We start from the raw sequence: 25,000 nt of genomic DNA on the forward strand, positions 1-25,000 counted from the left end.
CTGGTTAATCCGTTCCTGTGTTTACTGCTCATTGTGTCTTTGTCCACACAGTCGGTCCTCTGTGTCTCTTGTGTGTTTCTGCTGGCTGTGTCATTGCTCTGCTGGGATGTTACTCAGTGGTACGATACAGACCATACATTGTGTGAGTATAACAGCACTGTCTGCTCAATAACTGCCGGCCCGCTATCATCACACTAATCCTCTTCTCAAAGGTCGCCTTATTAGAGCCTCTTACTTTGTCACTGTGTAATGATGTGCAATTTTAGATTAATACAGGCTTAGTAGTGTAATAACATGTATCTGCTCCAAACAAATGACTTCCTGGAGTCCGTTTTCTTCTTCATTTAGAGTCGTCTGCTTCTGATGAAGTGTCTGAGATTCAATGTTTTAAAGCAGTGAAAATGAGAGAAACAGTCTGTTGGTGTTGATTCAGCACTGATTTGGATTATTAATAAATGCAATCAGCAAACATTAGTATGAGTGCTTCTCAATATGCTGCATTTAAAGTTTGATATCGTTGTGAAAATGTGTTTTCTAATTCATCAGTCGACAGCTGTGTCGATAAACGAGACATTTTTGTCATTTCTCTTGCAAAAATGGTTCTTTAGTGTAAAATGTAACTATTTTATGCATTGTTGATTTTTGGGGTTTGGACGATTGATTTGATAAAACACAGTTTAATATGTAAGCCTCGGTTCTGGGGAATTGTAACATTTTTATAGACAAAACAAATCGATCAATCGATAAAATAACCCTCTGATTTATCCTGATGAAACTATTCGCTGCAGCCTTAAAGGTGAACATCTTTAGGTCTGTTAATGTGGCTTCCAGACAGCCGTCAATAATAATAAATACAGAAAAATGAGTTATTGTAATGTGCATTTACACTGTTGACTCTCTATAGACGAGACGACACATCGCGTACGAACATGTTCCTCTAGTTCGCTGTGTTTTGGACCTCTGGACTCGCTTTCTCTCTCTTAGTTCGTCTTTAGTGTGTAACGCTTTGTGGACTCTGGGACTGGAAGCAGAGATTGTGAGTGTGTGTTTGTGATAGATAGAGGTATAACAGCTGTGTGTGTGTGTGTGTGTGTGTGTGTGCTATCGTCTTCGGTCTTTTAGTTTTATGCTTACTTTGTCTCCAGGCCTCTTCATTACCACCAATAACAACTCAATTTCCCCAGGGCTCCGCCAATCATAGCGTCCATATCCCCTCCAGGCACGGCCAATCAGCTTCAGCGCTCCTCCAGCCCGCTGTCATGAATGGCTAATGACGCCCGGTTGGTGGGCATGAATGAAAATGAGGCCGAGTCGGGGCTTTTCCCCTAACTCGGAGAGCATTTTTAGCCGTAAACGGGGAAGTCAAAGTTTGGAGCAAAGAAAATAAAGAAAAAAACAAGAAGTTATTGGACATTCAAAGCAGCGCAGACATCCACTCAGTGAAGGCTAAATGTTTTGTTTACATAGACTGGAAACCAGACTCTTAGAGACCTGTCGTGCATTTAAATGTTTGTTTGGGGCAACATCTGGACAGACAGACAGACGGAGAGACACGACCATAGATGGGGTTCCAGATCTGGTCCGTCCCCGAGGATCCCGTGTGTCAGAAAGACGGTTTTAGTTTGAACTCGTTCCCGCGGGTGAGGATGTAAAGACAGAGAGAGAGAGAGAGAGAGAGAGAGAGACAATGTGAATTACAAAGAGAAAAGCTTAGAGAGGTTAGACAGTGAGAGAGAATCAGTCGGCTTTATTCCCCCGGCTGGAGCTTCGGCAGACATTCCTGGATTTAGTTTCACTCCAAACTTTCTGAGCAGAGGGGTCAGTGAGACTTTCACAAAGTATGCACTCGGGATTTTAATGAGTCACAGATTGCTGTTCTCTCCCTTGTGTGTGTATGTATGTAAGTGTGTGTGTGTGTGTGTGTGTGTGTGTGACTCACTTTTCCATCATAACATTAGCATTTTATCGCCGTGGTTGGCGACTCCGGTTTTCTACCAAATATGTTGCTGCTGGTGGCTGCCAATGTAATCTCACACACACAGGCTGGGACTCAATTGTAATACTATATTCAAGCAGACTCTCATTCCTAAATTCTGTTAAACCCAAAACCAAAACATGCCAAACCGTCGAAGCCACACAGACGGGACAGAAAAGCTGAATAAATGAGTGCAGAAGCCAAAACATTCTCACTGGGATGCATGAAATGTGTGAGCTCGGTCAAAGCTTCAAACCATGTCAGGGACTCGTGTAGATAAAGGTTCATTACATGCAGAGTTTCTTCTCAAAATTAGCATTGTAGCATTCATTTAGATGCACTGGGTTAAGTGTTGGTAGCAGAGACCAGCTGGTGAACATAGAGGAACATTTAGCAGCTAAAGACACAGATGTTCCCCTCAGGAGGAGGTGGAGACCAAACACGGAGAGGTTACACAATGACCATGTGAGATAGACAACTGTTCAGGTTTGAACTCAGCGAGATGCTGTTGTTGCCGTTCACATTTGGTGCCGATCGTATAATAACCAGGATTACATCAGTTTGAACACTCAGCAGAGCGTTGAACACTCGTAACCTCGTCTGTCCCGCCGGTACGACTCATCCTGCAAAGGGAGTCCCAACGGCTGCTAATCTCCTCCACAATGATCCGGTTTTCTTACAGTATTTGTTCTCAAATTAGTGCTGAAGTTCTGACGAGATGTCCTCCCTTTAAAGAACCGAAGATCTTAAAGCCAAACTGTTGCTCAAAAGAAGAAGAAGAAGAGAAACACACACAAACCTTTTACACCTTTGACGCCTTCCTGAGACCAAGTCAGGCTTAAAGGAGGATGAAATAAAGCAAATAAAGGAGAGAGAGAGAGAGAGAGAGAGAGAGAGAGAGAGAGATGGGCTTCCTTTGATGTGGCAGATGCACACTTCCATAACAGGCCCTCTGAGAGCGAAGGTGAATACACCTGCTGTCCTCTTATATTGAGGAAGAGGAGCGATGAAGCTAAATGAAGAGAGGACACACAGACTGGAGGCTTCTTCTGTTACGTTCACGCTGAATGAGGCGCTGCTGACCTGCATCATCCAGCTGCTTTATGGAAACATCGTATTCTTATTGCAGAATTACAGATGTGTTGCGACGGCGTGTGAGGGACAAATAAACAACCTCATCACACCACAGACGCCAGCATTTAACAATGCGGTAAGACGAGCCGCCGAGAGCAGAATATATTCATCATATTCATATTTGTTCATGTCTATTAATAAAGAACATGAAAGGAAATGTCTTCCTGGACCGTCCGTACCGTAATAACACGACTGGAGGCACAACGACATGCAGACGGCGGCTCTCGTTATCACGGCTCTGACTTTATGATCTCAGATTATTAAAGGTTTTTACCTGGAAATATACAACTTTGATCTCTGAGCTTTTTCTCCGTATATTTACCGTAATTTCTATTTTATTTTAAAGTTAGCTCCACCTTGAAAAACTACAACATTAAAGTACTTCTTTCCAAATTCTACATCAATGATAATGAACCAATAATATAATAGTACAACACTGAGAGCAGCTGCTTTGTATTACGAGTACTTGCTGATACTAGTGCTTGTACTTTTACTTCTAACAGAGTATTTCTACCCTTTGGTATTGCTACTTTTACTTGAGTAAATCATTTGAACGGCTTCGCTACACTGTCTGAATGTACTTGTATCATATTACATCAATAAATGTCCAATAAGCTGCATCACCCAACGACGTTTAACCGACCAACCAGCAAGCAGCGCTGCATCTCCTTTAATATGTGCTTTTGTGTGTCTGTCTTTATACAACGTTGCAGCATTAAAACACCCTTAAACGTGTAAATGTATTAATTAGGAAAAGTCGTTTTCCTAAACTTTAAGTTATTGTGTGAACGATGCTGTTCCCACAACTCGCGCCGCAGAAGAAGCCGTCGTTGCATAAAAAGAAAGTAATCACGAGACATAAAATTGTGCAGAAGTTGAAATATAGGGATATGAATATAGAACGTATATGAAATAAAATGCTGGATATCTGTTGTAATAAAACGGAGGCATTCAGAGGTTTATGTGTGTGTTTCTCCACTGAAACACTGGAACTCTCTGCATTGCAGCCATTAGCACCACCTGACTCCTGATATCTGTGGATAGGTAATTGGGGCGAGCAGGTGGGGACAAAGATAAGTCTTTTCAACCCAATAAATCCTTTTTGCAATGAAGCGAACTGAAGTGAATTCAATTTGGAGGGAGTTAAAAGCACACGGGGGGGGGGGGGCAGTTGATCCACCACCAATCAGAACGAGCTGTAACGCCAACGATTGGCCAGTAAAGAAAAACCGCCTGATCACGTAAATAAACGAGCACGAAGCGACTTTAATGCGTTTTGATTTAACAGACAGAAGGCAGAGTAATTTAAAACGTTTTTTTTTTAATGTTTTGAGGGGAAAATTATGATGAAGTTTATGAGAATCAACCAAAAGTAAACCTGATGTAGTTGCATCACTGAATGTTTGTGCGGTGATGTTTTAGAGCCACAGGCCGCGGCTATAATTAAACTCCCATCCACACTAATGGAAGGAAGAACTCAGTACGTCAGGAAACTAATTGCTACACTCCGTCTCTCTCTCTTCTCACACACACACACACACACACACACACATCTTCACACACACACACACACACACACACACACACACACACACACACGTTCTTCTTTTGTCTTCGCTAATCTAATCTGGCTCAGCAACTCTCTTCACTTTTTAGCCCCGTTACCTACCACCTCCTCTTCCTCTCTCCTCTTCCTCCAGTAAAAGGATGTTCTTGGTTTAATGAGAAGCTCCTCATTACTGCGTCTCTTTGCTCTCAGCGTTTCTATTCCTCACTCCTCGAGTTTGTTGCTGCAGTCGGCGCTCAGCCCCGCGGTACAATGTCACGAGCGCCGCTTTGTTCGGAGGACGAGCGCTCGGTGTCTTTGTCTCTGAATCCAAGTTCAGTGAGTTTATTGTCGGGACTGTTTGTCAGAAACGGTGCTCATGAAGTAGTGTAGGGCTGTACCTCACCGTTACTGACTAACTGTAGATAAACTGATTCATATAGGAACTAATAAATGTCCTAAATTCACAGATTAGCCTCTAATGTACCTGTTTTTAATGTATTTTAACATGTCTGTTTTCCAACGTGTAATCAACAATAATACTGATATTTAATCTGTATTTTTACTGGTGGGTAATTAAGATCTATCCATAAGTTGAACATCTTCAACCCCAGAAAGTTCAACATTTCTTTCTCGTCTGCTTTTCCTCCAGACGCGATGGAGCGGTGGTGGGCGTGGCACTGTGCCCTGTTCGCCCTGGCGGCCGTCTACGTCCTCCCCTCCCAGGGTAAGAACAAAGAGTTCCTCTCCAACACTCTGATCAACAACGTGGTGGCCGACCACCGCTCGGGCCGGCTGTACGTCGGCGCCGTCAACCACCTCTACCAGCTGAACCGGGCCCTCGAGGTGGAGTCCCACACCGAGACGGGCCCCAAGAAGGACAACCGGCTGTGCACGCCGCCCGTCACGGACGCCTGCGAGGAGGCCGTGGACACCGCCAACCACAACAAGCTGCTGCTGGTCCACGAGGCCAAGGACGTGCTGGTGGTCTGCGGCAGCGTCTTCAGGGGCATCTGCTCGCTGAGGAACCTGAGCGACGTGGAGGAGCTGCTGTACTTCAGCGACACCAAAGGAGAGAAGTCGTACGTGGCGAGCGCCGAGGAGAGCGTCTCCGTGGTGGGAGTGATGTCCTACTACACCAAGGACAATGACAACTTCACCGTGTTCCTGGTGAGGAGTGAAACACACACACACACACATATATGCGTTATATTCCCAGCGGCACAGGGGTGAATTAAAAAAAATCATCACCTCCATCTGTGATATAGTGCGAGCAAACACAATTAGAGTTGCAATTTGTCGAGAATGGAAGAATGAAATTGGCGGCCGTGTGGGAAATGAGCGTTCTCGTCAGTTATCTTGAGATGTTTAGTTGTTTTTATTACTTCACACAGTATCAGTGAAGTCTCTACGAGATGTTTCGTGATGTTACGGCTTCTCCTTTTCCTTCGAAACGTTTCTAATCCAATCAGATGATGTGTAAAGGTTTAGCCTATGAGAGGAGGTCTGGGGGAACCAGGGTCCTTCACAACGACAACAACAAAAAGAGCATTTTCACAAAGCTTCCTCCTGCTCCTATAGTGACGTTTTCTAAGAATTTCCCCTCAAAGTTGAGACGGATTCCTGGAGAGGATCAAAGTTATTTCACAAAGCTTCTGAGCCCTTCAGACAGCTCCTACGGTGAAACACTGTCGGCGGTGGTAGTTCGACGGGAGGAGGACTTTCAAGAGGCTTAAGAGTGTCTAGTGCGGAGGAGAACGATGTTTGAAAGACAAAGAGGTAGAAGGAGCCGTGTCCACACGCTGAAGGACAGTGTGAGTTAATGAAACGCTAGAGATTAGATCGTTCTGTGGTCATCACATCTCCCACCCGACGCCAGAACCGAAAGTGACGTCAGCGCTCAGATATTTGGCGAAATGCAACAGTGTTCGCTGGTTTATAGATTTACATGCAGACCAACGCCGCTACTTATAGCAATCACAAAAACTGATGAAAGACGTTAATATCGAATAGATTAAGTACCAAAATGAACGCCTATCAGCATGTGAATAGACTGCTGCACGTGTAGGCCTCCTGTTTTCAAACATTTCAGAGGCTACTGTCAAAGTATGGCTTACAATCTGCTCCACAGAGATGTTCATTGAGGGAACGGTTTCTCTTCCTGGCTCAGAGTTTCTTTCATCACTCCTCAGCTACTCGATGGATTTCTTGAGGCTAAGTCAGGAGCTCTCTGAGAGTTCCTCCCAATGTTTACGGCCCTGAAGTTTCTCCATTTCCTTCTGTTTCAAACTCTACAGCTGCTCAATGCTCCACTTTGTTCACAATCTAGTCCCTTAATCTGATGGTTATTGAGATTGATCAGTGCAAGTCCTTGAGGGGAAACTGACAAGTTGTAAAACACAAACTACGTCAAGAGTTGACCGTTAGGTTTAAATAACATCACTGAGGCCAAGACCTTCTCAAAGCCCCTCTGATTAAATGTGACAGTGTTATTGTTCTGGTGTTATGGTCAAAACCTGAAGCATGCGTCTAGAGTTTTACTTGAGCCTTAATATTTCCGCTCTCAAGTCAAATCAAGTCTTTAGGGACGAGTCAAGAATCTGGCCGGTGGAGTCGGAGCCAAGTCTCCCTCTAGTCCACGTCTCCCTCTAGTCCACGTCTCCCTCTAGTCCACGTCTCCGGTCTCAAATCTATAACCGGGATTTAACACGTGAAGAAAAACAGTTATAGGAACAAGGATTGGTGGTTTTGGGAGCACTTAGGCATTGGCCGTGCTTAAATTGGTAAAAATACGTGCCGTAGTTTACATTTCTGAATTTCTACAGTCAATGAAATAAAGACGAGGAGATACTGGGTTTGGATGTCGTCGCCAAAAAGAACATTTTAGGGGTTTTGACTTAAAACTAAGCCATTCAACATCATTTTGTACCATTATTATTACAATAGGCCTCAATAATGCCCCAAAAGCATAAAGACTACACTTGCTATGGTTGGATAATTATGTTATTACACATTTTAGAGACATTTAATTCTTCTAGAAATGTTTTCCTGTAAAATCATATTCTCTAAATCAAAAGAGCAGATTCCTAAAACCTTTAGATAATGTTTAATTACAGGCCGTTTGTTCAGGATTAAAGTTGTTATAGCACAAAAAGGACGTAAACATTTTTATTGATAAATTACAGCACCCTCGTTCTCACCGTGCGTTGGCTCGTCCAGATGATCTCCACGTTGTTTTCTATGTTCATACGGCTTATGAGGCCCATTTCGAGCACTTACGCATTGGAGATATTAAAAATTAGAGCTAGAAATTCCCTTTACTCAGCACAGCAGTTAAATAAACTATACAAATGATGAGTCTACAGGAACACTGACTCTGTCGGCTGCCTCTTGACATGAGCTGATCGTCTTTCCCGCCGCAGGTTGGTAAAGGGTACGGCAGCCACGACAGCACCAAGCTCATCTCCACCCGCATCCTCCAGGACTACGGGGATTGGGTGGTGTTCGACAGCATCATCGAGGCCTCGGCGGTGCAGGCCAACCCCTTCGTCCTGCGGTACCTCCACGACTTCCGCTTCGCCTTCAAGGACAGCGGCTTCGTGTACTTCCTGTTCTCGCGGACGCTGGGGGTCCAGGACACCAAGAACTTCACCTTCATCTCCAGGATGTGCGAGGTGGATCAGAGTTATTACTCCTACACCGAGCTGCAGCTCAACTGTAGCGCCACCAACAAGTACAACAAAGCTCAGGTAATAATAACAATCATGCATTCTGCAGGACTCTGGATAGGCTGACGGCCTCTTTTATCGAAAGGGCAGCAGTGACTCGGGGAAAAAAACACATTTAGACTTTTTACATTTCAATGAGTTTGTCTTCACTTGGAACCTTTTTTCAGCACGCCTCGGCTTTGACCCCTGAAAAACTTTATAAATTGGATTTAAAATGCTCCTGAACCTGAATTTATGGGGTCTCCACACTCACTGTACCTCTGTTTTATCAGCTAAATACACATTTTTGTGAATATTCAACATTCAACTCTTTTATCTCCTCCTCGTCTACCCAGGCTGCCTATGTTGCAACACCAGGGGAGGTTTTGGCAAAGACTATGAACGAATCAGGCCAGTATGGACCAGTTTCAGTCTCTGACAAGGTGCTGTTTGTCACCTTCACTTCTGATGAAGACCCATCTACGTCAGCCATGTGTAGGTGTCGTCTTAATTATGCAGATGTTCCTGATACATTTATGTTGCCTGATGTTCGTCAGTTAGTTGGCAGAATGTCCAAACAACATATCAGAACATTTCAGTGGAATGAGGCAGAAGGTTTGTCCCTGGGACAAGGAGGAAGGGATGAGTTTTGAGACGTACTAGCGCCACCATGTGGCCATTCCCCCAGATTGTTCAACACAAATCTGTTTATATATCTGAGATTCATAGTTAATTCTTGACCATGGAAACAGCTGCTGAGAAAACACTAGGTTTGCTTGGTACAGTAGCTTTTCTGGAGCTTTTGATCAAATCACATGATCTTCATCAACAGATGGAGCTATGGTATAAAGTGTGTTATTGACCTTAAACCTCAGTTTGGCATTTAGCCAAATAAATGGGAAAAAATATATTTATTTTCACATCAGTTTTAACCAAACAACATATTTGAATAAGTCCCCAATTTTTCCCCCATTATCTCCCATTTTCATTGGTTGCCTAATTCTTTTAGTTATTGCTAATTTTACGAATAATTAGCTGTAGTTTCATGCACATGTAATTCTGAGTGGCTCTGATGTATTACACCTACAGTATAAATTGTAAATCTTTTTAAATTGAGCATAATTCATTCTAATAAACATCTCTAGTAATCCCACGTTTTCTGTGGTTACCATGTTTCAAAATAATCTAAATAAAACTGTAAATAATGAGTATTTTGCAGAATAAGCGCTCTGTGATTTTTGGTTTACCAGAAAACACAGACTAAAATGTGTCATTTATTATCAGGGGAAACTGTGTGAAACAGGTGCAAACTGTGTTTTTGCTCCTGTCTGTAGGCATGTACCCTCTTCACTCTATTAATAAGAGGCTGGTGGAGATAATAGGAGCCTGTTACAGCGACAACGGCATCATTAACGAGAAGGCTGCCGTCTACTCGCCTTACTCCTCCAAGTCTGAGGACCTGTGCAGCAACACCAACGTGAGAAAAACCTGTCTGTGTGTCAGAGATAACGAGAGCCTGAAACAATTCACAACCGGCAAATAATTCTATAATAACGTGAATGTTTTACTCGTGATTTCTTTCCTGCTCCATCAGAAGGAAATGGCCATCAAATATAAGTGTGGAGCAGAGTTCCTGCCCTCCCCATTGGCCAGCAAGGCCGAGTTCGCCTTAACAACTGAGCCCTCATTGGCCCGTAAGGGTCACATGACGGCCGTGGCCATTGCTGTGGAAATGGGGCACACGGTGGCGTTCCTGGGCACCGCCGCCGGAGAGGTGAAGACGGACTCTTATGTTCCTCTTTCATTCTTTGCTGTCATTTGTTTTCACCTTTTTCCTGTCCATTTGCAATTATAGTATAATATGAAATACAGTCAATTTCATAAGACCTGATGGGGAAATACATGTATGAATATTTACTTGGCTTCATATTTAAGTGAACTAAAGTTAAAGATGTCTCCAATTTTTTGAATAAATACAAATTAAGATAGTTGAACAGGACACTCCCCAGTTCAAGCTTTATAAAATGAGACATTTAAAGCCGAACTCATTGAGCGCAAAGGTGGAAACTGAGGGGTCTGCGTCTAAAAGCGTGTTCATGCAGTTGTTTGTGTTCTCTGCAGGTGTTGAAGGTGCATCTGTCGGCCCACCCCGAGGTGTACGGGCGAGCGCAGGGCGACGTCACGGGAGAGAAGGTCAACAAGAACCTGATGTTCGACAATTCCAAGCGCGAGCACCTGTACATCACCACGGAGAAAAAGGTCAGACCGCGGACGCATTGATCGCGCTTCTTTTCAATCCATTCCTCTCACCTTCCGTCCGTCGGAACACCGTCACGTGTTCGACGCATGAAGAAGGTCATGGGCTCACTTCTACTTTTTCATTTCCCCCCAATCAGGTCGGGGACTTGATGAGTCTTTCATTTATTCTCTCTCCGTCTTATTTGATCATTTATTCATCCGTTGGACTCGCACCGACACATCCGTCTACATTACCACACAGAAGTCAGCTATTGATTTATTCACTGGCTCTCTCTTTGTTTCCTCCTCCTCCTCCTCCTCTCTCTGCGTTCTTCTCTTCATCCGTCTTCTCCTTTTGTCCTTTCATCTTTTTTTTCGGTCGCCGTCATTCTCCGCCGCCACACGTCGAAAGTGGAATTGATGTTATTGATTCAGAAATGAATTAATCAGAGTGCGCTTCAAGAGGGGCGGCTCGCTTTCATCAAGTCAAGTGACGATGCTCGGGCTCGCTCCATCTGCTCATTTAAATTTATTAGGTCGGACTCTTCTTCTTGTCAGGGGGTTTAAATTATTTCCACAGCTGGTTGGAAGAAGTCCTCTACTAAAATAACATCCAAGACCTTCCCTTCACAAGGAAATACCAGAGGAAGATGGTGATACTATTGTGCAGAACAGATGTATAGATCAGTGTTGAAATAACATATAAAACTCTTATATGTTTAATTATAACACTTACATTTATCACATATCTTGGGTGTAACTCATCATAATGGAAAAAACGTCCAAAAGGGATCCGTCACCTCTTTCCTTTCTCCAGGAATTCTTTCTTAAAAAGAGAAAGCTCGACAGGAATAATCATATTTAATGTATGAGTCTCCTCCGTACTGTCAGACGAGTGAAATTGAGTCGACTGTCGCGCTTCTTGGAGTCACAACTCTATTAAATCTCAACACAAAGACGTGAACGATACATTTATATAATTCAGTGTGACACGCACCTCCCCGCTGATGTCATCACTTCTGATGTCCGTCGAGAAAAGAACGTCCGCAAATCCACTTTACAGTCGCAGCACAAAGGAGGCTTCAGAACTTACCCGCGAATCTTCACATTTTAAAGTTTTCTTCAAAGTATTCCAGTGATAGTTGTCTGTACATCCAGTGTGTTCAAACAGGAGCCGCTAATAGATGATTCAGCATGTTTTTAACGGCTAATTTGCCAAAATCTAAATGTATATCGTCCAAAAAACGTTTACAATTTGTGTTGAGATGTTTGTTTTTTCTTTGCGTTTAGTTTTTTTTTTTGTCCTCATCTCAGTATTAACTTTCGCCGTTATTAAGCTCCTGCATGTTATTACCAATAACGGCTCCTTCAAAATAAAAGCCTGTCTTGTGTTTTTGCAGATCACCAAGGTTCCCGTCCAGGCCTGCCACCTGAAGAAAGACTGCCAGTCCTGCGTCTCCATGAAGGATCCGTACTGTGGCTGGTGTGTCCTGGAGGGAAAGTGAGTGTGTGTGTGTGTGTGTGTGTGTGTGTGTGTGTGTGCATTTTCAATATGCCGATAAATAAACGTAGAATGTTTTTACACTTCAAAAATGAGGAAAAGTTGGTGCTGCGATAAGAACGAATCACTAGTGATGTTGATCGCTGTCCCCCCAGGTGCACCAGGAAGTTTGAGTGCAGCAGGTGGTGGGAGGAGAAGATCTGGCTGTGGTCGCCCAATCAGCAGTGTGTTCAGATCCAGGCCTTCATCCCGCCGAACCTGAGCTGCAAGAAGACGCAGCAGGTAGGAGAGAGAGCGATGCCGAGGATGTGAATGAACTGCTGAGCTCAGCTTTACTCAAACCAGTCAAACCTCAAAGTTGGAGTGTGTGTGTGTGTGTCCGTGTTGTCAGCATTTCAAACGGGTTCCCAACCTCTGGCGCCTGGACCCTCCAGGTTGTCCCCTCGCCGCTACGACATAACGACATTTTTTAATTCCTGGATCCATCGTGATTTGCGATTCTGTAGATGTGAGCCAGATGTGTGTTGCATAGATTTGTGCTGACGGTTGCTTTGGAAAAGCAAGTCGGGCTGATTCAGCTCATAAAGTGAAACAATGTTCCCTCAGCGGTGATGTTGTGACTCCCAGAAACTGCTGATGAAACCTCGTTTCGGTGAATCACACGTGAGCAACATCGCCCCAAAAACAACAACATGCTCACAGTTCATGCCGGAGAAGATCAACACGTCTGTTTCTTACACTTATTCTCTAGTGTTCAAAAAGACATCGCCATCCAAACTCCTTAAATACAGAGTTTCTCTTTTACTACAGCCCCCTGAACGCCTCTTCAACTCACTTGCGGTTGCTTAGCCGTGATTGGACGATCAGTCTTCTGGGGAGGGGTTTAGTTCACTTTAATCTAAACTTTATTCATCCCTCAATTCAACTCAAGCGAGTCTAAAGTATGTTGGAAGTTGATTTTCAAAACCGACTGTTTGCATGTTACAAGCGGAAGGTTTGTTTCCTTCGAACATGGAAGTTTATTTTGAAAATACACAGTCGGCTCCTATCAGGCGCAAGCTGTATTTTTCCTGTGAAAATGGAAGTTTATTTTGAAAACACAGAGAATGCGTGAAACCAATAGAAACTGTAAACACAGAAGTTTATTCTGAAAATAAACTATGCGTTTAAAGAATGGAAACTGTACGTTTCCCATGAAAAGGGAAGTTTATTTTGAAAATACACTAATCTATCAGGCGCAAGCTGTATTTTTCCTGTGAAAATGGAAGTTTATTTTGAAAAGACGCTGCATTTAATGAGCTGAAACTGCAGGTTTCCTGTGAACACAGAAGTTTATTTTGAAAAGACGCTGCATCTCGATAACAGCAGGAGGTTTTGTAGGTCTGGACGATGTCAATATTTCTTAAAATCGTTATTTATTTAGTTTCAGATACATTTAAACATATTCTTGCATCAGGGGTCCACATAATCGATCTGAGCTTTCTTTATGGTTTTGAGGTCATAAAGCGTTCTCTCCTTTAAAAGAAGATTCAAAGTTTATCTTTATAGTTTCTAGGATCGTAGAAACGATCGTCAGCGTAACGTAACGTTGAGCAAACCGCTGCATCGCTCCGTCTCAACCCGACAGATGAACTTTCTGCATTAATGAGGAATTCATCAAAGGGCAGATTTTACCAGAAAGATGCGTCGTCCCTCAAGATGTTCAGCACCAGACTGACCTTCCATCCCATAATTCCTTTCTGCTCCAACAACACCTTCACAGCTCTGAGGCGCACGGCGCTCCTTCGTTATGTAGTTTATCTTTGACGGTCGCGTGTCAACAAGTTTGACTGGAATAAAAGAAGCTTTTTAATTCTCACAGTCGTCCTCATCAGACGTGATGAACAGAACGTTGTGGCTGCGCGTTAATTACAATCAGGTCAGGTTAGAATAAACACTATGCAAATAGAAGCAAGCGAATCCTTTTTAAAGTGCAACTGTGCAGACGTTTTATGTTCGTCTTGTTACTAAATGTGAAGTTTCAAGTCCACACGATGAGGATTTATGAGTTCAAAGCTCCACTTATCAATATCTTTACATTCACGCTCGTAGTGACGAACCCTCCGATGACTATCAGCGACTCAGCGCTTGTTTTGGAGGATGAGTCGTTGATTTCTTTACTACCGGTTTGTTCTTTGGTGTGACGTCTTCCTGTAAAGCACAGAAGACGAAGGACGAGGTCGGGATGAAGAGCGAGTGGTTTCAGTCGGATAAGTTGCACAACTTAAATGAATGTTTTATGATTATTTGACACACAATCATTAAAAGAAGATGAAAAGAAGAGATGTGGTCTGTGTTGGGAAGTCGACTCTCTAAGTTCGACCTCCGCTAAACGAGAGCGTCTCTTCTGGGCCCAGACGGATGAATCCGCTGCATCTTCATTCGGAGAGTTTGTGACTCTCGTCTGCGTCGCAGCTCCTAGTTTGTGATTTTTTAATCTGATAAGTCGGTCGGATTTTAAAGCTTTTAAAAGAAAAACTCCAGCGTCCGGCAGCTTTACGTTGTTAAAACGAGGAGAACGTCTCCGCTGGGTTCTCTCCGCTACCCGAGAGCACGAAGTCTGAAATGAAAACTTTAGCGGCGAAATTAAACCGGTCGAGGTCAGTGAGGACTAATGAGGACGATGATGTCTGAACGGCACGGTCGAATAGTAATTATGACACACACACACACACACACACACACACACACACACACACACACACACACACACACACAGAGCTCATGGTTACATGCGTGCACACACACACACACACACACACACACACACACACACACAGTCAGCCATTTGGATTCTTACTTCTTCTCCCTCAATTACACACATCTCTTTGTTGCTCATTAACAAACACACACACACACACACACACAACCATCTGTTTCTCCCTCACACACACACACACACACACACACACTCTTACCTTTTTCAGACTCCTGCATTCAAAATGTTACTTAAGTTAAATTATGAATCAAGAAAATGTACTTAAGTATAAAATAAGATGTGTTGTTGCATGTTGTGTATATTATAGCCTCCTGATCCTGTTGTTATTGTCATGGATGCAGTAACGTGTAAAACCATTAATAACTTTAATTATGTGATATTAAAGGTCCTCTCTGGACCGTCTGCAGCGTGACGATTGTGTTTCATTGATAGTGAAGCTTCTCTTTAACGTCCGCGGTTCTTTCAGGTCGTCATGTGTTGAATATTCAATGAGTTATTCTGCTTTTGTAGCAATATTGGATTTATTTGCATCAATGTGATGAAGTACATTGTCAAGTATTTCATTGATTTGCCAAAAGTAGCCAAAAATAGATATTAGCATCTCTTTTCTTTATCTATAAACTGATGAATCTCCATAAAGTATATATAATATATACTATATTATAGTATATATTGCTCCTATACTGCTGTAGTGTGGAGGACAAACATGTACGTGTTCACAGGATAAATCATCTTGTTTGTTTCCATCATAAGGAATAAATAACTCGATCTTCTTGTTATTGTGTCACTGTCCCTGTTTGTTTATCTCACTGCAGCGGTAGAAGTGAACCGTTATTCCTCCTCGTTTTATTCCCGCTCCCTCCTCCTCCAGGTGGACATCGAGATCCCGGCGCTGCCGGCCCTGATGAGCTCCGACAGGCTGCAGTGCGAGTTCGGCTCCGTCACCAGCGAGGCCGTGATGGTCATCGCTGACGGTCAGTCGCGGGTCGTCTGCTCGCTGCCGGACCCCTCGCAGATCCCACCGACTCCCCCCCAGCAGGGTAGGAAGGGTTAATCACACGCTGCTGCTCTCTTCTCCAGAAGAGTTGATCTTAAAACATACATTTCTGATCTGCTGTCTCTAATCACAGCCTCATACTCTTATATATACTCTTGTTATATTAAATGAAATGCTGTCGTGTTCATGTGTTCGTTCGTATCTTGCACTACGTTGTGCGCTCCTGTTTGTGACGCCGTGGGTTACATTCATATCTCGTGTTCGTGCGTTTTGATTTATGACGTTAATAACTTTGAATTGCCTTGTTGTTGAAAAAAACACGTTTACAACGTTGATGTGTTATTTTTACTCAAAAGAAGCTTCAAGAAATCTGATCATTTAGCTGCAGAACAGGTCTGTTAAAAAGCTCCTTTCACTGATATCTGTTCACTCGCAGCAGGAAATTAAATTCCTGTTGTGTGTGTGTGTGTCTGTGTGTGTCTGTGTGTCTGTGTGTGTCTGTGTGTGTGTGCGTGTGTGTGTGTGTGTGTGTGTGTGTGTGTCTGTGTGTGTGTGTGTGTGTGTGTGTGTGTGTGTGTGTGTGTGTGTCTGTGTGTGTGTGTGTGTGTGTGTTTTCAGACTACGTGTCCGTCCCAGTCAAGGTTCTGGTCAACGACAAAATCAAGGTGACGTCCGGAGAATATCACTTCTACAACTGTGCTGCTACTGTCAGGAAGAACCAGAACTCACCGTAAGACGGACAACACACACACACACACACCTACACACACACACTTGAATCACACACACACGTGTCTACAAGTGTGTTTGTGTGTTTTCAGGTGTATAGCGTGTGTGACCAGTGAGTGGGGCTGTCAGTGGAACGCTCGGGAACACAGCTGCAGTGACAACAATGATGCTCTGGGTGGAAAACACATAGTTAAACCTCAACAGGTAAGAGTGTGTGTGTGTGTGTGTGTGTGTGTGTGTGTGTGTGTGTGTGTGACCACGTTCTCTACAGTATTTCTGCTATCGGTCATTAGAAGATGAGTTGACGGGCTCATGTTATCTCTGCGTGTGCTCCCGTGATGAAGGCCGGCAGTTGTCCTCAGTTTGAGTCTCCGGAGCCGCTGTTGATCCCCGTCGGCTTTCAAATCCCGATCAGCTTCCAGGGAACAAACCTGGACTACACGGTGAGATCAGAAGCCGAACATTGAGCTGCTTCGTTACTGACGTTCCACCGTGTTTTATTTGTGTTAATGATGACCCGCTCCGTCTGCAGGGACGGAGGTTTTCCATCGGGACGGAGCTGATGAAGGACACGGAGGTCACGGTGACGCAGGAGCTCGGGTCAAAATTCACATTCCCGGGTTATGAGGTCAGTGTCAAAAGAACCAATATCGTTAAACCGGCTCTGAGTGCTGTGTGAACTCACCCCTCTGTGTTACAGAACATAGAGAGGATGCTTTCTGAAACGCTATGTTTAAATATGCAAATGAGGCGTTTATGTGACGGTAACTTTTGGCGAATTTAGACGAAATCTACAGACGCAAACAGACAAAGTAGTAAAATAATCACCTAAATGTGTATTTTGGATGTTTTCTTTCCACCAGTCTGAATAGTTGAGTATGAAAAACAGTGTTTTTTGTCCTGCAGCGATACTAAAATCCACAGAGAGGATACAATCAGTGTGCAGCGACGCGGTTTCTGCCTCTGCACCTAAATTAAAGCCATTTAGTGCACTTACAGGAACGCTCTCCGGTTCCTTTCTCGTGTCCATTAGCGGCTCTACGTGTTCTCCTCCAAGCTCTCCGTTTGTGTTGTTGAAGCTCGGCCGTGAAGCGGCACCAGGCGGTGTGTCATTAATGATGATTAGAATGATTAGAGAGTCGTTAGCGCTTCGTTTGTGAGCAGATCAAACTCTGAGTCAGGAACAGTTTGGAGCTCAGTTCTGTGCTTCATTTTGACACGTATTTATGTTTTAATGATTTTTTTGATTTTTACATGCCTCTTGGTGTTATTAATGCTTCTGCTCACAAAGCTTATTCACTGTTAAATAGGCGTGTGTGTGTGTGTGTGTGTGTGTGTGTGTGTGTGTGTGTGTGTGTGCTGGCGCCCTCTAGAGGGCTGCAGAGCAACGCCGCTGTTTTCAGTCACGAGCTTGAGTTTTTTCCACTCGTCTGCCTCCATCGATCCTCACCTCATGTCGAGTCCTAAAGATTGCCAATATGTGGTTAAAGAGTGTGTGTCTCCTCACACTCTTTCTCCACACACACACACACACACACACACACACACACACACACACACACACACACATTGATTTATGGCTGCAGGAGTGTGTGCTTCAGTTATAGATGTGAGGTAATTTAGTGTTGAGCTCCAAATAGGGAGGAATGTTTTGTGACCGTGTGTTAATGCAAACCTGATGGTGTGTGTGTGTGTGTGTGTGTGTGTGTGTGTGTGTGTGTGTGTGTGTGTGTGTGTGTGTGTGTGTGTAGTTTTCCTATGACAAGCAGCAGGAGGTGAACGTATCCTTCCACATCAAAGACAGAGACACTTTGAGGAAGATTGACAGCACCCTGACAGGTTGGTGTGTCACAAACACACACACACACACACACACACACACACACACACACACACTCATAACTCCAGTGTGTGAAAGCAGTTATTATGCTGTTTGACTCTCTTATTTTCAATTCCATCTAAAATATGCTAATTAGCAATAACCTCCTCCACTTCTTCTTCTCCTTCTTCTTTTACTTCTTCCTCTCCTGATCATTCTACTTCAACACATTCTTCTTCTTCTTCTTCTTCTTCTTCTTCTTCTTCTTCTTCTTCTTCTTCTTCTTCTTCTTCTTCTTCTTCTTCTTCTTCTTCTTCTTCTTCTTCTTCTCCTCCTTCTTCTTCTTCTCCTCCTCCTCCTCCTCCTCCTCCTCCTCCTCCTCCCACAGTCGTGCTGTATAACTGCTCGGTGAGCAGAGAGGACTGCAGCCTGTGTAAACACGCTGAAGCTCGGTACCGGTGTGTTTGGTGCTCCGCCTCACGCAGCTGCGTTTACCGGGAGCTCTGCCCGTCGCCACAGCCGGCTCAGTGCCCCGACCCGGAAATCACAGACGTGAGTCATCGACGACACAAACTCTCGTACATCAAACACTTCAGAGTCTTGATTTAGAGGTGCTTGATGTGTCTGAGAGCCTGTTGGACATGTTGCACCCATGACTACTTCATGCTTCTCCTGTACTTATATTTATTTACAAAGATAATAAGAACGAGTGGAGACGTGGCTCGTAAAACAAATGACGATCCCGCAACACCAGCCGGAGCCAGAATAACACAAGATGTAGTCAAACAAATGTTGCGTTTTCCCTCCATCGTTGTTAGAACGCCAGAAAACCTTCTGACATAAATCACACCTCAAACACATTAAAAAAACAACCAAAAAACACAGAACAGCAACAAACTGCATGAGGGGATTTCAAAGGAAGAAGTGAAGAACAGTCTGAAATGTGCAGAAGAAAGACACGAGGAAGCAACACTCACAGGGCGACTGAGGACGAGGAGGATCTTCAATGTATCTACGAGTGAATCAGGTTGCGTCAGACGACGAGAATCAAGACAACAGTGCGGTGCTGTGGGCGGGTGGGCTTTTATGATCCCAACACTTCGGCTCACAGGCAGACAGATATTTTCTCAGCTGTTGATTGGTTGTCCTGCTCCCCAGAGGATGAATCCCAAAGTGTTTCCTCTGTAAGTTCCTCCATCGAGCAACATGTCGGTCGATGAAGACGCATCAGGGAGTACAGGTCACGCTTCCATATGATTAGCTTCTTTTACTGATCTGCCACTTGGGGATCTCCTTCTAAAACATGTTTAAACTCCTGAGAAATGTGTATTTTTACCTTTGGCTGCTTCATGAAACAGACTTTTGTGTGAAGAAGAAGAGTCGTCGAACACAATCCCTGCATCTGTCGGGATAATCGTCATTTTAAACGATTCGTCTTCTTCATGATTCCACATTATTCAGAATCCATACGGCTTCTTCACAAACAGACGAATCCTCAGTCGGTCGCCTCGTCTCTTCGGCGTGACATTTCATCTTCCTCCCTCGTGTCGTATTCACAGTTTGTTTGCCGTTTCCTTCTGGAACGTCGGTCGTTTGTTTCTTCTCGATTTCCTTTTGGCGCGGCAGCTGATTAGGTCAGGAGGAGTTAGTTATTATCGTATTATAGTTAGACGAGAAGCTGGAGACGAATCAAACAGCTGACGGTGTTTAACAAGTGCAGCCTTCTAGAAAAATACAGCTTTTAGATGGTGCAGCATATTTATCTCTACATATCTGAGGATGCAGAAGGAAATGATTTCTTAAATACAATAAATGTAGCCATGATGTGACTTTCGTAACATGCATGTTAGCTGTTACAGGTGATTACAGCAGATGGATGTTACTCTGCTTCACTTATTTGATGCTTTTAGCATCTGCGACTGTAACACCTGCACATCCCTGCAGGCAAAAAACAAGGTTTTCACAGCGGTTACGTTGCTCTACAAAGAGAGAATACACTTGGAGACTGTATCCCATAATAATGTGAATACTTCCGATGTGAAACGATCTGTGTGTGTGACCGTGTTTGCAGATCGTCCCTCGCTTCGGCCCCCTGAACGGTCGGATCTCGGTCACCATCAAAGGCTCCAACATGGGAATAAAGAGGGAAGACGTGAAGAGGATCACGGTGGCCGGCGTGGACTGCGTCCACCAGGAGGAGCGCTACTCCGTCTCCACCAGGTACCCAGACCAGACGTGAACACGCAGAACAGCAGCCTCTTCTGAAGCTCTTCACACCGACCTGTGACGGCCTGCTGGCAGGAGTTCATGAGGAACATCACCGCTCTCATCAGGCTCTGTGTTGGTTTACTCACAGCTGTTTGAGGGAAAGATTAAGATTTATAGAGTTATAATATATAAATACCTTCAACATCATACATTTACCAGCAGTAGCAGTGGAAGAAGTATTTAGATCCTTTACTTCAGTAAAAGTACTAATACCGCCTAAAAGTCCTACTTAAAGTAAAAGTATTATGAGCTAAATGTATTATTAAAAGTATTGATTGATTAGTAAAATGTTTACGATTATATCTGATGTTCCTGCTGCAGAATCTCTAGTGGAGTACAAGTACAGTATGTACCTCTGAGGTGTAGTACAGTATGTACCTCTGAGGTGTAGTACAGTATGTACCTCTGAGGTGTAGTACAGTATAAAGTACAATATGTACCTCTGAGGTGTAGTACAGTATAAAGTACAGTATGTACCTCTGAGGTGTAGTACAGTATAAAGTACAGTATGTACCTCTGAGGTGTAGTACAGTATAAAGTACAATATGTACCTCTGAGGTGGAGAAGTAGAAAGTAGCAGAACATGGAAATACTCAATGAAAGTACCTGAATTGTGTACTTCAGAGCCGTAGTGAGTAAATGTACTTCCTGGTGATCCTTGACCGTCTCCGTGTCTTCCTGTCCACAGCGTGGTGTGTGAGATCGGACCGGCGAGGCGGATTCCTCCGCTCGACATCCCGTCCGAGGACTCCAGCAGCGGAGCCGTGGAGATAGAAGTAGAGGGAGGAAGGAGAGGGACGTCTCAGGTGGTCTTCACCTATCGGGTAGGTCTGAGCCCAAACGCCGTCTCGTGCTTCAGGGAACACGGATCAACAGTCTTCACATGAATTGAGGAATCGATTAATAGAGTAAATAATCAGATACATAAAGCTTTGATTGGTGCAAATCACGTGTGACGACTCTTCTCCAGCAGCCTGATGGAGCGACTTGTGCTTTAGACTAGTAAACACATTCAGGTTTGATCTTGATTACTGCAGCTGATGAACGGTGAGCTTTCACATTATTTCAGTAACTGTGCTGCCGTTTTGTTCAGCAGAGAGCTGTGTGTGTGTGTGTGTGTGTGTGTGTGTGTGTGTGTGTGTGTGTGTGTGTGTGTGTGTGTCTTCGGGGATATTTATTCTTGTGTTTTCGTCTTTATCTGCCAGAAACAGACGGAAACACATGAGTAGAACGTCTCAGCAGTGGGAAAGTTCTTGACTTTGGATTCTTATTTGCACCTTTTTTCTTTCTTTGTATCGTTCGCTTCTAAACGAGCTCGGAGGACTTCTTTCTCCCGCTGCGCTCCACTGCTGCTGTGTCTTAATTCTCCAGACGGGTCGAGAGTTAATATCCGCGGTTTTGTTTTTGTTGTTGCCGCTCGAAAAGCAAACAGGAAACCAACGCGCTGGTGAACTTCAGCCGACGCCTTCAAACGATATTCTTTAAGCACACAAGTTACTAAAAGTTCTCCTGTTTGCTTTTAGTTTAATCTCCACACAAACACCACGGGGAGCATTCACAGACCTGCAACACTCTGAACTCTGCTTAAAGTCTCATGTTCTCCTTTTGTTTATTCCTCTCGGTTTGTGTTCGTGTTTGTCACGTTTGACGGATTTGAGACTTTGAAATAATTAAATTTCGTAGAACAAAAACAATGAGTTGTTTCCTGCTTTAAAATAAGTGGAGGAACGAGCCTCTGGAGCAGCAGCACAGACTGTAATAGATGGTATAAAACTAATTACGAGTCATAATTAAGTCTCTTCTTCTGTTCCTTCAGGCTTTAAACTGAAATAACAGGCGAGTGTTCGTACACGAGAGAACGAGGAGCTGTAGGAATACATCAGCGTGATGGTGCCTTCAGGTGCCGCCGTTAAGAAAACGACAAACCAATTAGCTCAACATGTAGATATTAAACTGTTGTCGTACGCCTCCAAGTAAAAGTAGAAATACCACAAGAAGTTGTTTTCATGCGGGCTCCGTAGTTCAAAGTGCTTCACAAGAAAGTAAACGAGAGAATAAATAAAAACAGGTACAAATAAAAAAAGTATAAATACTGTGCAATGAAAAATGAATGAAGGCAGCAAAAACAGGAGAACAAAGAACATGTAAATGATTATTATAAACTAATTAAGAGTTAAAGGCAAAGCTGAATAAACAAGTTTAAACATGTTCACAGAGCGTTCAGACGTCTGAGGACAAAGATATTTGCATCAAAGTATACTTGGTGTACTAGAAGTAAAAGTACTCGTTATGCAGATTATGTTAGTGAATTATAATCATTGATGGATGACTCTTCAGCTGGTGAAGGTGGAGCTCATGTTAGTTTCTTTATACACTGTGCCGGGTGATCTACAATAATATTTCATGACTTATTAGTTGAATATATTTTGTATTAATATTCTAAATATGCAGCGTATCGAAGTGGTCAAACAAATGTTAGGGAGTAGAAAGTAAATAGTTTTTATCTTTATCTTTTGCTTCTATTTTACGATCCATCCTAAAGTCACAATTCTTGAACTTCTCCAAAAAACAAAAGCACAAACGTCACACGTTTAAAGGGAAAAGTTCTCTAAACTGCCATCGGACGGCTTAACTTTAAAGTACAAACAGCTCATTTTGTCCTCTCCTCCGTCCAGGACCCCAAACCACAGTTTGTCGACCCAGCGAAGGGTCCGGCCGCCGGAGGAACCGTGATCACCATCGATGGAGAAGACCTGGACACCGCAACCAAAGACGACGTGTCCGTCAGTGTGGGCGGAGTTCCCTGTGAAGTGTAAGAGAACTGCATCAGATCATCCACTCGTGTGTTTCCCCGAAGACGCGGTTGCGACACTTAAAAAGTCTTCCTCCCTCCTTCTTCAGCGTGACGTTCGGCTCGAGGATCACCTGCAAGACCGGCAAGTACCGCGGGCAGAAGGTGCCCTCCGACCCGCTAGCGGTGACGGTGAAGTACGGTAAAAACACCACCAAGGACGTCCTGGCTACGTACCAGTACTCTGAAAACCCCAAGATCACGGATTACAACCCGAAGGGCAGCTTCTTATGGTGAGCGTGGCTTTATAGAAGTAGCTAGAGATGTCAGAAATACACAAGATGCTAAATGATTTATTAAATCTTCTAAAAGCTCAGACCTTTAGGGGAGAAAACATCTCTTAAAGTGTCAATAAATGTACAGAAGAACTGCGTTTAAATGTACTGTAATTAATTTCCTCATCTGTGTGTAGCGGTGGTCGCAGGATCGTGGTGGTGGGAAGCGGTTTTGATCTGATCCAGAGAGCCAGTATGAAGGTCCTGCCCCTCCCCGACGAGTTCTCACAGAACACCACACCTGTAGAGGTAAGAAATGACGACAATAAATTAACTTTCATGAAGTGTAAACACTGTGAAAGAGTTAAAGTTGTTAGACGAAAACACGGACAACGCCGTGGTAGAGACCTGTCAATCACCGTGTAGCCCCGCCCCTAAAGCATCCCCTGCTTTATGGTCTGTTTGACTCTAAATGGACCATCATTTACTAAATGAACATCATGCTGTATTGAAGAAGACTTGAAACTAGAGATTGAGACCATAAACTCATGTTTACAATGTTTACTGAGGTAATAAATCAAGAGAGAAGTAGTCATTTTCTCATAGACTTCTATACAACCAGAGGAGTCGCCCCCTGGTGGACATTAGAGAGAATGCAGCGTTAACACACTTCACCTTTCAGGACCGTAGGTTGCCTCCTGGTTGCACTACATTCTGTGACCACAGGGGGCGCTGTTGCGTGGATGGTGCTGCACTTCTGTTGACGTGTACCTGGATATTGTAGACTGTAAATCTCTCACCTTCTTTATAGCACCAATAAAAATAGAAGCTCAGCAGAATGAAGAGTCACAGTCCATGAGTCACTGAACAGAAACTGTTGAACTTGAGTCGTCAAACATTTCTAACTTTTTTTACAGGAAAAGAAAACAACACCGCTTTAGACTTTCTGTGTGTTTGAGCTGAAGAAAAATGAATTAAAACTTATTTCCAGCTTCAGGAAGTTGTTGTTGTTGTTGTGGCAGATTGATGGAGTTCTTTGTTCAAAGTGGTATTTCATTTCCTCTCTGCTTCTCTCACACACACACACACACACACACACACACACACACACACACTCTCTCTCTCTTGTTTCCCGACTTCATTTCTCTGCAGGAAGTTTGTTTTTCTTTTTCTTCTTCTGCTGTTTATTTATTGCTCAGACGTTTCTGTTTGTCTCTCACGTCGAGTGTTTTCTTTCTCTCCACCTTTAGTTGCGTCCTCGG

At 43.7% G+C, this 25,000-nt stretch overlaps 1 protein-coding gene across 2 annotated transcripts in view; it reads left to right on the forward strand.

The window, feature by feature from the left end:
• The window catches only part of LOC306713758 (plexin-B2-like), a 133,437-nt gene that overhangs the window by 89,577 nt on the left and 18,860 nt on the right, over positions 1 to 25,000 (forward strand). Inside the window, exons 4-23 of one of the 2 annotated variants that reach the window (XM_079183584.1) lie at positions 5,308 to 5,825; positions 8,078 to 8,404; positions 8,719 to 8,857; positions 9,697 to 9,839; positions 9,957 to 10,136; positions 10,484 to 10,621; positions 12,001 to 12,101; positions 12,257 to 12,383; positions 15,731 to 15,899; positions 16,475 to 16,586; positions 16,678 to 16,789; positions 16,930 to 17,028; positions 17,118 to 17,213; positions 18,337 to 18,424; positions 18,793 to 18,956; positions 20,476 to 20,624; positions 21,361 to 21,496; positions 23,348 to 23,484; positions 23,574 to 23,756; positions 23,936 to 24,047. In XM_079183584.1, coding sequence (XP_079039710.1) covers positions 5,313 to 5,825; positions 8,078 to 8,404; positions 8,719 to 8,857; positions 9,697 to 9,839; positions 9,957 to 10,136; positions 10,484 to 10,621; positions 12,001 to 12,101; positions 12,257 to 12,383; positions 15,731 to 15,899; positions 16,475 to 16,586; positions 16,678 to 16,789; positions 16,930 to 17,028; positions 17,118 to 17,213; positions 18,337 to 18,424; positions 18,793 to 18,956; positions 20,476 to 20,624; positions 21,361 to 21,496; positions 23,348 to 23,484; positions 23,574 to 23,756; positions 23,936 to 24,047 — 3,225 coding nt within the window. In that variant the 5' untranslated portion in view covers positions 5,308 to 5,312. The remainder of the gene's footprint in view (positions 1 to 5,307; positions 5,826 to 8,077; positions 8,405 to 8,718; positions 8,858 to 9,696; positions 9,840 to 9,956; positions 10,137 to 10,483; positions 10,622 to 12,000; positions 12,102 to 12,256; positions 12,384 to 15,730; positions 15,900 to 16,474; positions 16,587 to 16,677; positions 16,790 to 16,929; positions 17,029 to 17,117; positions 17,214 to 18,336; positions 18,425 to 18,792; positions 18,957 to 20,475; positions 20,625 to 21,360; positions 21,497 to 23,347; positions 23,485 to 23,573; positions 23,757 to 23,935; positions 24,048 to 25,000) is intronic. The other variant, XM_079183585.1, reaches the window with a different exon arrangement.

Source organism: Pholis gunnellus (genome assembly GCF_910591455.1).
Source record: "Pholis gunnellus genome assembly, chromosome: 22".
Classification (NCBI taxonomy): domain Eukaryota; kingdom Metazoa; phylum Chordata; class Actinopteri; order Perciformes; family Pholidae; genus Pholis; species Pholis gunnellus.